Source organism: Poecilia reticulata, linkage group LG4, assembly GCF_000633615.1.
Source record: "Poecilia reticulata strain Guanapo linkage group LG4, Guppy_female_1.0+MT, whole genome shotgun sequence".
NCBI classification, from domain to species: Eukaryota; Metazoa; Chordata; class Actinopteri; order Cyprinodontiformes; family Poeciliidae; genus Poecilia; species Poecilia reticulata.
Genome location: NC_024334.1, coordinates 29579098 through 29592505, shown reverse-complemented (window position 1 = coordinate 29592505; position 13408 = coordinate 29579098). Strand labels below are relative to the sequence as shown.

The window sequence follows — 13408 nt, the reverse complement described above, 5'->3', positions numbered from 1 at the left end:
GTGTGTGTGTGTGTGTGTGCTACTCTGCCCTAATTGAGGGCGTAGTAGAGACTCTCATTAGTATGTGAGGGACATGGTTCCACCAGGCTAGCTTGCTAGCTGCTGCTAACCAGTCAGGTGGAAAGGTCAGAGAGGAAGCAGAGACACTGTGGAGCTGCCTTTTTGTCAGGCCCAGTTTTTTCTGCCAGCTCTTTTTGCTTTTGTTTGCTCATTTTGAATTAATTTGAGTAATTCAGTATACAACTTCTTACATTTGTAGGCTACATGATGAAATGTTAATTGTGGACTACATACACATGCAATGTGTGTGCTATAGGCGTACAGATCACAATGAAGGGTTACAGCCAATGATGAATGTTCAATTTGACGATTTTAAGTTAAATTTTAAATTATAAGTTATTGTTTGCAGGAATCCCCATATTTATTTGCACCCAAGTGAAGATGTGTAAAAATCTTTAATAGCGACAGATATTGCTATCAATAAATATTGCATTAAATGCTTTTCACCCATCTCTAGGAGAGGTGCTTGTAACTGTGGAAGGCGCTGCAGTTCAGTTTTATTTTTAAGACACAAATAACCTTTACATGTGATTTGAAATTTCAACACTTCCTCAAGTTTCAAAACATTCTCAGACTTTTGAACGTTTTTGTAGGTCTACAGATGGATTGTAATTATTGTTCAAAGTTAAGAATCAAGGCAGTATTGGCAAATGTTCTGATTGACTATTGCTTTGGTGCTAGTGACTTATACCATGTCTGCATAATTCTGTATGCAACTCAAATGACTGTATCTGTTCCTGTCAATATCTTTTATAGGTTAAATGCATCTGTTTGTAAACCGGTGTGTAATTTAATTCCCATGATTTGGTAATGTAAATGACATAAAGCGATATACGTCTCAGTACCTTGTGGGTGTATGCATGTGAGCGAATCTACATTTGAAGGTTCAGCCAAGAACAAAACTGTGTAAAAGGAGATAACAGCTCCCTCTTCCTGTCTGTATGGGATAAAGGGAAGGTGGATGATTTCAGTGAAAGGCAGCTTTGTTCCCAAGTTATGAAAGATTTCTTTAAAAATGGCTTCAAGATTGTTTTTTTTTTTATCATAATGCATTAGTTCAATTAAATGAACAGACAACGTTTACAGGTCAGCGTGGTTTTCTATTTATAGGAGTAGGAACAGTTTTCAAAGAGTAACTGGATTGGAATAAAATGAAAAGTAGGTCAGCTGCCAAATCAGAAGTGGTCCTAGAGTTTGGTTTACAAAGAATCAGAATGAATTACTCGTGAAAAGAAAGAAGAGGCTTCCCGTGAGTTACAGTAACAGTGAGCATAAATCCATACAACTTCTGTGATAAAAAAATAAATAAATTGACATGGAGCCAAACGACCAAACCCTACCTATTTTATGCATAAAACAACTTATTCTGCACATACACAAATAAAAATTTGTTTTACCTGCTCCCCTTCACATGATGCATCGCTACTGCCTACTCATATTCTCCTCCAAGCTCATCCCAGAGCACCAACCCCTGCATCCCCACCTCCTCACAGAGCCAATCACAGAGCTTTGCTGGACATTTCTTAATTAGCTTTCATGAGAAAAAGTGGATTCTGGTTAGCGCTTCCATATTTCTTTCACTATTGTACATCACAGGACGGGGCTATACGGACATCTGCTCCCACGCTTTTGTTCAGTTTACTTCATTCATCTTCTCCAACACTCTCTCGGTTTTTTACTAGCTTTTTTTTTTTTTAAGTTTGTGGGCTGGGAACGGCCTTTTTTCTTGCTCCCTACAACCAGCTGGCTGAATGATAACAGTCATGGTGAGTGGGGGACACAGACATTTTCATCCAGTCACCTTATTACAGCTACAGTTTTTCCTGTAGAGCCTACCCCAGCACGTATTTGTATGGCGCAATGCGTTTCATTTTGGTGTTTCACCTAAACATTAAAACTGGCCCCCATCTGGCTGCCACTTTGAAAACTTTCTGGAGGCGCCCCTGTATTTATTTGCATAATTTATGAAAATATGTCCCGAATGAAATGGCAATGCGTGGGTACGAAATGGGGATATGTATATTGAGTCACTAAAGCTGCTTGGACAGATATGCACATTGCTTTTTTTTAAAGTGAAAAAAAGCTAAACTAGAAACAATCAGCCTATCAATGCATGCATCATGTTTATCTCAGATTTATTTGGGCTGTTTTATTACTGAGCAACTTAAAACAATTGACACGAAGACAGAGTTTAATTTCCTGTTTTGTAATAACGAAAATCCGTTTGTTTGATCAAAGTCTTTATGTCTTTGAGAGACAAGAAGTGCAGAATGAAGAGATATGGTTTGTGACTACAGCAGTGTAATGTACAGAGGATTTAACATGTGCCCGGTAATAGCTAATTTATATACACTGTGCTGCACAGGCATCCTATTACCATAACGCCTGAGGCTGCAATCACTCCGCTCTGCTCTGCTCTGCTCGGTTCACTCAAGCACAGACTTCAGCTCCGATTGATTGCTTTGCTGGGATTCAGAGAGCCTTTTCTCTGCCAAAGCAGCCAGAGGTTGGCGTGTGCCGATGAGGGCTCGGAGCCAGCCAGAGAGCGAAGGTGTTAATGCTGAAGGGAGGGGTAGGTGACGGGCAACGCCACAAGCCAATTACAGGCTTTCAGAGAGAGCTGCCGGAGTGAAGAGGGCGGGCTCTGACCGTCCAGCTGAGCAGGCGACTGGGCGGGAGGTTGTAGTGAGGGAGGGGAGTGGGGGCAAGGAGGGCTGGGGAGAGAGAGAGAGAGAGAGAGAGCGCGCCTTGCTGCAGCTCAGCGCTCTCCTCCAGACTCATCATTCTCCTCACAGCATCTGCGGATGAAGGCGATGTCTGCTCCTCACAGCTCAGCTGCGAAGTCTTCCACCGTGAGCTAAGATTCAGGATAAGAAGAGGAAGAATAGGAGGTGAAAAAAATAAAGAGGCAGTCTCAGAGAAGACAGGGAGAGAGTTAAACAGTGTAGGAAGGGGGGGTTTCCTTTCTGAGGCGTTGGTGTAACTGAGGAGAGAGGGGACTGTGAGACAACGGCTGGCATCTCCCAAATGGAGTGGAATGGGTTTAAGATGGTAAGGAATGCTGCCAATTCATTTTGAGCATTTCTCTTCAGCTAGAGCAGGTTATACTTATACGTGTATTGTCAAGCGTCTATAGTACTTGTGTTTTATACACAGCCAACGGAGTGCCACAGTTCAACTATTTCATATGCAGCGTGTGAGGTTCTTGCAGCGAAGAAGATTGCAGCAGGGGGTTAGTCTCAAAATTCTGGAGGCAGAAAATTTTGATGATAGGAGTTGTGTGGGTGCGTGTAGAGGAATGGGGAAACTGGAGAAACAAAAAGAAGGGAAGGGATGTGTTTCACAAGAAGATAGCACCCATTTTATATTAAGACTGTGACTGTAAGTGTCTCCCACTCCCCCCCGCTTTGCTGCCTTTGTACAACTCTGCAGCAAGAAGGATTTTTCCCTGCAGCAAGGTGGACTGTACATTTGTTTAAAAAGAAAAAACTGGGTGGATTTAAACATGTAGGAGAAAGTGCATCCAAAGTATTGCATGTAAGTTGCATGAGTAGAGATGCTGCAAAGCAAGGCAATATGCACACAGTAGGAGTTTGTTTGCCTATGCAGAGGAAGGAATACCGAATAGATACGCAGGAATTTTGAACATCCACTAACTGCCTTCAAGTTTTATGTTTTTTTAGTAATACGTTAACATGCTCGCATGACTACTGTGCAGTAGGCTTGGGCTGGTAGGATAACAGTTAGTAAAATACCATGTTTTTCTTTTGTTTTGTTTTTTTTACTAAAAATCATGAGTATATCTTATATGGCTTCTAAGATATTATAACACATTCATTAGTTTAGTTAGAATAATGTAATCTGTAACATTTTGATTTTAAAACATAACATTTAGCAATGAAGGCATACTGACAAAGTTTGTCAGCGTTTCATTCTGAAGTAAATGTGCGTCTTGTTTAGAGTATTCTAACTTTTACTGTCCCACTATCTGCATAGTAACACTGGGTGTACAAACAAGCTGTTTATCAGTTGGGTTGTCTCTTGTGCTAGCCATCATTACCTTTAGAAGAGTTGGTACTGCACAACACATCAAATCACTGCCATTGTTGCAACAATATTGCATTCACAAAGGTCTGGTAGTGAATAAGATAGGGAGGATTAGCAACAGTGCTCTAAAATAGTTTTCGTCACTGTTATGTCCAATCATTCAACACATGGCTGTAACAGACTGCTGGTTTTCAAACTAAAGTTGGTATCAGCATCTAGTGTCCAAATCAGGACTACAATAAGTGGCCAAATCACTGTTTTGTTTTTTTAATCTACAGTTCAACATATTCTTTACATCACTGTTTGAGATGTGTTAAATGTTTTGTTTTTGTGAAAACACAAAAATATCCTCTCCTCTAGACATCAAGACAACTTTAAATTGCATTTAAACCTTAATGCATTGTCATACCACATACAGTTTGGGATTGTAAAACCTTAAAAAGAAAAATAGTGGTTTGTTTTCTGAAGTTAGATAAACAAATCTCTTATTGCATTCTTTGGTGTAAAGTGGCTCGTCCAGGACAGTATTCATTCAAGAGCCGCCGCTGGATTGAATATAATATTCGAGGTTCTGTGCATTCACTCTGCAATCTCAGTTAAAATTTTTTTTACACATTTTTTCTACCCTTGATGCTCACCTGGTGTAAATTATCGTGGGACACTAAAACTCGTGCAGAGGAGTTTAACATTGCGATTGTCAAATATCGGAGAGAGAGAAAAACATTTGCTAGCCACAGTTGATAACATCATCACAACAGTGAACAATATTCCAGCAATTGAGTGGTTTGTTATATTGTGCAGGCCTAGTAAGAGTGATGGGTGTCACCTCCTTAGTAATACACCCTGTCATGTTTCCCAGCAGGAAGGAGAAGTGCAGTAGCCGTTTTTTTAAACCTGCTGGCCAGAAGTGTGCAGCAATAAGTGCAGGAGGGGCAATGCCGCATTACTCTGTGCTCAGTTCATGTAGAGAAAACTGATCTGTGCAGCACCTTCTCCAGCCTCTCAGTAAAAAAAAAGCTTTAAACAATTTGTTGAAAAATTTTAGTGGCTTTTTAAAACCTTGGTACTGGTAACCAGCCCACGTCTACTGCCAGCATGAGGACTTTCTGGTTTAGTTATCAGCTTCGCTCACCATCCTCAGACTCATTGTCACATCTATCTATCCATTCCATCCTGGCCGCCAAGTGACAGGTTCACTAATAAAAACCAGCAACCATTTATCTTTCTGTGTTTTTGACCTGTAATAGAAAACCTCGTCTCTCTCTGAATGCACTCAATAGTATTGTTTGGAATCGCGTGTGCGTCCATTTGTTTTCATGATGGGTGGCTGACTTTTACTGTCCAATGAATAATATTTGTGCACATGCTACTGTTAGTGAAATGCCATCGAAATGCTAACCGAAATGAAGGCAATTCCTTTCGGGCTGACTTGGTTATGAAACATTGAGGCCTTCCAGCCTTATGTCAGCATGCAAAGGAACATAAGACTGATGTAAGAACACTGTATGTAATGTGTAGGCTGTATCTAAAGATTACATCAGTGAGAGTGTGCAGTGTTTGACAGAAATAAGAGTTAAAACAGGATGTGGATCAAGAGTGGAAGAGATGATAAAAAATAGGAAATGTTCATTGGTCTTAAATGCTTTAATGAATGTGCATCAGGAAGACTGATAGGACTCAGTAGTGGGAGTTTGTGTAATATTTATTTATATATTTATTTAATTGTACACACAAGTGTGCTTTGACTATACTACCCTCAGGCATAACATCATGTGCTCCAAGGTTACATATCAGAACTAATAAGATGGGGTGTGTTAGGAATTTATTAGCTGCTGCCCACAAACTGTGTGCTGTTGAGAGATTTAAATGTTACCCCACATAAAAAAAAATACCAGATAGCAGTAGACATTTGTGTTGTTTCAAAGGTGAGTATTGATTTTAGGAGCAATGAAGGTGATTTGAGACACCATAAAGAAGTGATTGATGTATTGTTTTATTTTATTTTATTTATTTAATTTTGGTTATCTACCAGTTAAGCAGCCAGAAATTCACATTGGCTAATTATTCCATGATCATCTTTGATCAGTGCAGGTCAGGAGGTGCTTTTCCTACTTTTAATTTAATGCACAAAAACAAAGAAAGGCCCCAGGTGAGATCTACATAAACCCAGGGCACCGCCACTAAGTGAACAATAACAAAAAGGATTATAGCACAAGTTTTCTCTAATCAGTCTGTAAATTGAAAATCCCTTTTTATTAGTTCTTTTAATTTTTACATTTTGGTTTGAAAATGTCATGTCTTAAGACGGTTAAAGCAGCAAATCTCCCTCAACGACATGTCAAATCTGGTGATGATAATAAATCTAACTTGCAATCCATGTAGCCAAGCGCTCTGCGTTCCTACACTAATTTCAAGATGAGAAACTCCTTACTTAACTCTAAGCCTCTCCACTCAGACTGCTGCAGGGTTTATTATCTGTGCCGGGGAAATCGTAGAATGGTGTTTGGCCGACTTCAATTGTAATTCACAAAAACCAGCAGAGATGAAAAGTGGCTAGTATTTAAGGGTGGACGTTTCTTGTCAAAATCAACTTTGTCGATTCGACTTAATGCACAACACACAGAGAGCAGCAAAGATAATGTTTCATCAACATGCAGAATAGTTGTCTTCCTGACTTTCACTAAGTGCATCTCAGACAAGGACAAGTGGTAAACACCCGCTCCGAGAAGTCTTCTACTTTGAGTTAAGAGCACAGACTTTTAAATGGGCTTAAATGGTCACATTGGGTGAGTTTGTGCCTTTGTGTTATTGGTGTGGTTGTTATAAATACTGTATCTGTAGCTGGATGTGTAGGACAGTGACTTTGTTTGAAGGACTCATTGGAGCCGACACATGTGGGCAGTAGTCTGTCTGCGGTATGTTACCAATGACGACTAACTGTGCAGAGCTTTACAGCGGATTATAGATAGCGGCAACGATAACTCCTGTGTCATTTAGTTGGATTATGTCTAATATGGACGATAAAGTTATGCAAGGATGAATGGAAATGCTGCATCTCCTTTGGTGGCTTTTAAAATCCTAAGAAAGATCAAAGTAAATGTGTCCGTGATCATGTTTGTCCCACACTGATGCACAGTCATCGACATCTAATGTACATTAATGTTTAAACTAGTTTGTCAGTTCATTTGATGATTAAATAAATGCCACGATAAAAAGCTGGATAATTATTTTTTTTTATTTTTACTGAAAATACATGTTAATCTTGAATGGCGTATCCCATTAGTAATACGTGTGATTTGTGTTTAAAAATTCAACTACGATAGCAAATTGCATTTTCAAAAATTTGACCGATCTACTGAGGTTATTTCATCTCTGCGCTCAAAGTTTGAGCAAGCTTTAGTTAATTTTATGAGCACATAATGCCTATCAGCGTTTTAGCACCACAGTGTCAGTGTAGATATTGCAAAATATTATTTATCTTCAAATGTCTTTTCCACTTTCCTTCAAACAAAAGCTGGATGGAAGCAGTTAATGAGCCCAAAGCCTGTTTGAATAAGACGTTGCTGAAGAGAGAAAAAAAAAAAATCTCCTGTCCCAATTAGCACGCTTTGGTTTTTAAATATTCCTTTTGTGTGAACCCTAAACACACATGAAGACTCACAAAATGGTTACGTTAAAAATTTAATAGGCTTCCACAGTGATTTTCTTCATTTATTTAAAATGTTTTTTTCTTCTTCTCTCTCTCTCTTCCTCGCTCTCTTTTAAAAATGCTCGAAATCTGAGAGGCACGGCGAGGCATTCTGCTGCGAGGGGAGCAGCATTCACAAATACTAGACCTAATTCCTTTGGCAGCAGCTCAAACTGCTACAGACAGACACATAATCAGCTGGGGAGTGTTAGCGCCTCAGCCCACTAGCAAACACAGGACCGAGCCCTTGTTGTGCAGTGCTGCTTTTTAGAATAAATATCCTGATGGAAAATACTGGGGGAAGGAATGTGTCTGTATCTCTTTGTTCAGTCAAAAACACATAAAGGAAGAGGAACACTGGCTTTCCTATCTACTTTTCCTCTCACTCTTCTCAATCCACTCATCTCCTCCGTCTCCCCCTCCTCCTTCCCGCTCTCTTTCTAGCATCCTCGACTGTACCCTGCGCATTTTGGTATTCATACAGATGTTCGGATTTGACTGGCAGTTTCTCCCGAGACTGTGCACAAACGGCTGACTCCTCTCATCTGCATTTTGCATCCCTGAAAAAAAAAAAGAGAAAACGTGGGGAGGGGGGGGCAAGGAAGCAGCGCAGAGGATGAGCAGACAGACAGGAATTGTGTGTACAAGTACGAGTCAGAGCTCCACCGTGTTGTGTTCCCTGTTTGGCGTTGGCAGCTTAACTGGCCCCGGCGCTGCTGCCTTGTGATGTTTTAAAGGACGTTTCAAGGTCATGCATTTGACAGGCCCCTGCCGCCTCTGACGTATTAAACATTCATGCGTTTCGGTAGCTGGATAAATTATAGATTCGGCATGCAACTGAACATGCTACAAAATGGCAGCATTCTGGTTGGTAGACACATCTGGGCCTACAAAGAAAGCTTGCAGTGTTTTGTCTTCTATGTAGTATCAGTAGTTGGTGTGTAGAAAAAAAAATAGACCTAAACCATCTTATCCAAGCACATTCACCAGGATACTGCATTTCCGTGTCTGGATAATTATGGAAAAAGAAAACATGAGTTTGGAAAAAATTTTGTATTAGTCCATCTTTCCTGTCTTCCGTTTCCCCTTCCTTCCTTTCCTCCCTGCAGCCTTTCTTCTTTTGCCTTTCCCTCGTTGCTCTTCTTCTTTCCTTCCTTATTTCATGGTGAACTTTAGTATTTTATATTTAAAAATGAACTCCAAAACATTTTTACATAGAAGCTGTCAAGATGTAGACATTTTTTCGTGGGTGATTTTAAAAAGTTTGTGAATTTAGACATTCGATTCTTGCGCAACTTCAATGTTGGAGATAATTGAAGAAAGCATGTAGTTCATCTAGATGCCACTAGGTTTAGCTTCAAGTAAAAATGAAAAAATGATGGGATTTATTCATTTGAAAAGTTTTTATTCTTGCATTTTTTAGCGCATCAGCTGTGATCACTGCTTCTTTAACGCCGTGGTTCCCAACTTGTGGGCACCGCCCTTTTAAGACCAGACCAGCACTGGAGAGCGTGGACGATGTAACGTCAAAGATCCTGCTGTGTTTGGCACACATACCAAATACTGATGAAAAGTGTAAATGACACTAACACACATAACTACGTTATCGCAAGTGTGTCTGTGGCGTTACAGTGATGTAAAAATAAATGTAGGTACACTGCATCGCTCCAGAGTAAGATGTTACAAGTCAAGGGCATAGATCAATATTTACAGTAAGACCAGCAAGTGGATCCAGTGTCCTGAGTCAAACATTGTAAATAATGTAAACTTGCAGTACATAGTAATTTAATAATTATAAATAATGTGAGCAGGGGGTGTGGTGTGAAAAACATGTACGCAGATTTGTGTGGAGTGGGGAGAAGGTTTGCGAAATACCTGTGGCAGGTTGCCAGTCAGATTTGCATCATGATTTAGGGAACTGCTTGTCAGAAATTCAGTCTTATTTTACCGATGGTAATACAGAGCCTACGTGTCAAAAAGAGCATGACTTAGGAAAATCTCAGTTGTGATGATCTTGCCTGCTTTCAGATCGTTTCAAAATGAGAGAAAAAGTTCTAACATTATGATATCAAAAAAGTTTCTGATGAGCTCTCAGACTGATGAACTCAGGTTTTCTCTCATTTAGGATCAGATAATTTAGCTTATTGTCACAACAAAGCCAGACCCTACAGGAGCTGCTCTGTATCCTGAAATATGATCACAGGAGAGAGGAATGAGAAGATCAAGATGGTTGTTAGTTTTTCAGGTAAATAAAATATCAGATTTTATTTTTTTTTTCAGTTTAAAGGAATGATGTAGTATCATTTGTTGCTATAGTCAGTTTCTGTGAAGGTCATCCTAATTTTATTTGATTTTTTTACATGAAATTAATCATCGAGCATATGAGGTCATAGTTAGAGATCCACGGATCAGACAGTATGTATTCATACCTTAACTTAAAGTTGAGAGTTATATATAGCTGTCAATCAAACCTCAGTGCACCTGTAGATGCTTAATGTTCGGATGGGTAAACAGTCTTATTTTTTGGAAAAAAATATATTTTAAAATGTATTTTCGTGTATTGGGTTAGTTACACATTTTTTTGTGATGGTAGAGTGTTTTAGAAAGTTCTTCACACTTTCAACATCCATCCATCCATTTTCTTTACACCCTTGTCCCTCAGTGGGGTCGGGAGGGTTGCTGGTGCCTATCTCCAGCTAACATTCCGGGCGAGAGGTGGGGTCACCCTGGACAGGTCGCCAGTCTGTCACAGGGCAACACAGAGACACACAGGACAAACAACCATGCACACACACACTCACACCTAGGGGCAATTTGAAGAGGCCAATTAACCTGACAGTCATGTGGGAGGAAACTGGAGTACCCGGAGAAAACCCACGCATGCACAGGGAGAACATGCAAACTCCATGCAGAAAGACCTGGGCCGGGAATCGAACCCAGAACCATCTTGCTGCAAGGCAACAGCTCTACCAACTGTGCCACTGTGCAGCCTACTTTCAACGTCATCTACAGTTAAATTCAAAGTTATCCATAGCCGTAGCAGATTTAAATTTAAAACTGTCTTTAACTTTTGACAACATGTTTCTTTTGACTGGATATAAGATTAACAATCTGTGGAAGGAACTAAAGATTAGGGTGATGATAAAGAGGCCTTAAATTTTTAAGGGTCTGGAGCTTCACTCCAAAGTTAAATTGTCAAAATTTGGAAACATGCAAAAAAAAAAAAAAAACTGATCTGTGAAAAAAATATGCAGATTATTTTTTATTTTTTACAAAATGATATTCCTTTTCCACTGTTTTATTATATGCTGGGCTATGCTTGTCAGATTTCCTATCACCAACAAACTTCTCGGTTTAATACAATTATAATACCTTCTATTTAAAATCATGGCAGAGGTTTATGACTGTGACAGCAGTAGGAGTGATATGAAAGGTCAAACTATGGTCGATGACTCATGAAGACGGGTCCGACCAGCATAAAGATCATAATCCTGGAGTTGACTCAATTTAAAATGAAAACTCTACTGCATCAAAAAGCCTCCGCCTCTCTAATACAGTCCACGATCACGGGTTGTTTGAGTGGTTATCAGACAACAGAGAATATTTATTGTTGCGGAGTCAATTCTGAGAGGAATGTGGAATATTAACAATCAGTTCATATCCACTTCCAGTTGTGAGGGTTGCGTCTCGTCCTCCACATGGAAATGAAGATGGAAATTCAGGAAAAGTGACATCCTGCGCTTATCGCCTCAGATAAACGTCACCAGCAGGCATGATCAGCACCTGTTAAATTGATATTTGGGGTGGAGGACAAAAAGACATGGAGAAAATGAGAAAAATAGAGAGAAACGTGCCGTGTCTCAAGGCTCTCTTGCTTTCGCTGTCAGACTCGCACACTGTTGTACAACTTTTTTTTTTCTTCTTTTTTTATAGCAATCAGCCACCACCTTTCTGTGTTGTCACCATGGCATACGCCACAGTATATGAGCAGAGATTGCCTCCTGTGGGCATTTTCAATTACTCTGCACTATACAGCAGCAGGGGGGATTTATCTGCTCATTTGAATACATGCACTCTTAATGGTTTAGCTGATCTGCCACAGGCCTCGGCTGTTAGCTGCGCACTTCCTTCATCTTTTGTAGGCTTTTGTTTCTCACTCTCTTCCTGTTGTCGCAGAATCTGTTTTTCTGTGAGAACTCAAACTTGATGTGACTTAATGTGAAGCTCTTACAATCAGAAATGTGAAAGTTGAACTATAAGTGGAATCTGTAGGAACCTGGGAAAGGCAGCTTTTAAGGGGACCTTTCTTTCACCGCAGGCGTTGAATGCAGGCACACTTTTGAAGGAAATGATCATCTGAAAACGTATCTGACTTATTAAAGTGCTAAACATCAATCAAAAGCATTTGTTTTCATCAACCTTGTTTACGTTTTTTGCTTTAGTTTTAAATTCTTTATTAAAAGGATAACAAAAGTCCAGGTAATATTGCTGAAAATAAGTCTTGGATTACAATTTTTTTAAGCTTGGCTTAATAGAAAATGTGTTTTTAGACAGACTGAGCTATATGACATTCTTGTTGCAAAGAATTTTTTTTTTTGATAGAATAAGAAATGTAAAAATAATCAAACCAAAAGTTTTTGTTTATTTCATTCAAATAAGTGCAACACGCAAAAGACTTTTTGTTTCAGATCTGAAATGATTTTACACATCTCGTTTATACAAAAATCAGACTACTTTGTTTCAATAAAATGTTGTATATATTAGTATATTGTTCATTTGGTTAATAAAATATTAATTAAATAAACAACATTGCATTTGTGTCTTCAAGACGCAAACTTTGTATCAATTACTAGGGTTTGAGTTAATAATGCAACGAACACCCCACTGTTGCTCAGAAATGAATACTCAAAATAATTTATTTTCAACATTAGCGAGCTGTTTAAGTGCAGAGAAGCTATTCAAAAGAAAGCTGTATTTTCTATGACATACTGAGACTTTTCTAGGATTGTTTCACGCTGAAAGACAGTAAGAGAGAGCAAGACTTTCACCAGTAAAATATAAAGTACAAAATAGCTTTTATTCTTTTGAGACGGCCTCTGTCATGAAGCATAATTTACGCCGATGATCTGCATTGGAGACTCTCAGTCACCCTATTTGCTAAAATAAAATCATAAAATCTGAGACACTGCTTTCAGTTTTACAGTGCTGCAATCCTATAGTTTTCAAACCTACTCGTTAGTTCAAGCCGACTATGATTAGAATATCTGATGCACCATCACGTCAATTGAAAGAAGAACATTACTTCCAAGTGATTTGAAATAGGAAGGGAGTTAAAACGTTCGGCTTGTTGCGCTGTTGGTAAAGCATTTGCTTTCTCTGCAGCTACATGTAGTTTTGAGTTATTCATTGCCTCCATCAAACTTTTAAGTCATTAAGACAGATGACGGACGGCTGTCCTCTTTCCCTTGCAGCTATTAGATTATTTAAGCTCCGGTTCAGGGGGAAACCAATAAGCAGATTATACCGACACACTGCTGCACAGACGAACAGACACTTACACAATACCCAAGGCTGTGAAATGAATTCTTGAGTACAATGGTCAGCTAATGTCTA

At 39.3% G+C, this 13408-nt stretch overlaps 1 protein-coding gene across 9 annotated transcripts in view; it reads left to right on the top strand.

The window, feature by feature from the left end:
• elavl4 (ELAV like neuron-specific RNA binding protein 4) overlaps window positions 1-13408 on the top strand; it is an 88641-nt gene that overhangs the window by 14558 nt on the left and 60675 nt on the right. The window contains exon 1 of one of the 9 annotated variants that reach the window (XM_008407870.2): window positions 2823-3111. The exons of 7 other annotated variants lie outside the window; for them this stretch is intronic. In XM_008407870.2, the coding sequence (XP_008406092.1) occupies window positions 3088-3111 (24 nt within the window). In that variant the 5' untranslated portion in view covers window positions 2823-3087. Of the gene's footprint in view, window positions 1-2822; window positions 3112-13408 lie in introns of those variants that run through there. One more of the 9 variants, XM_008407868.2, reaches the window with a different exon arrangement.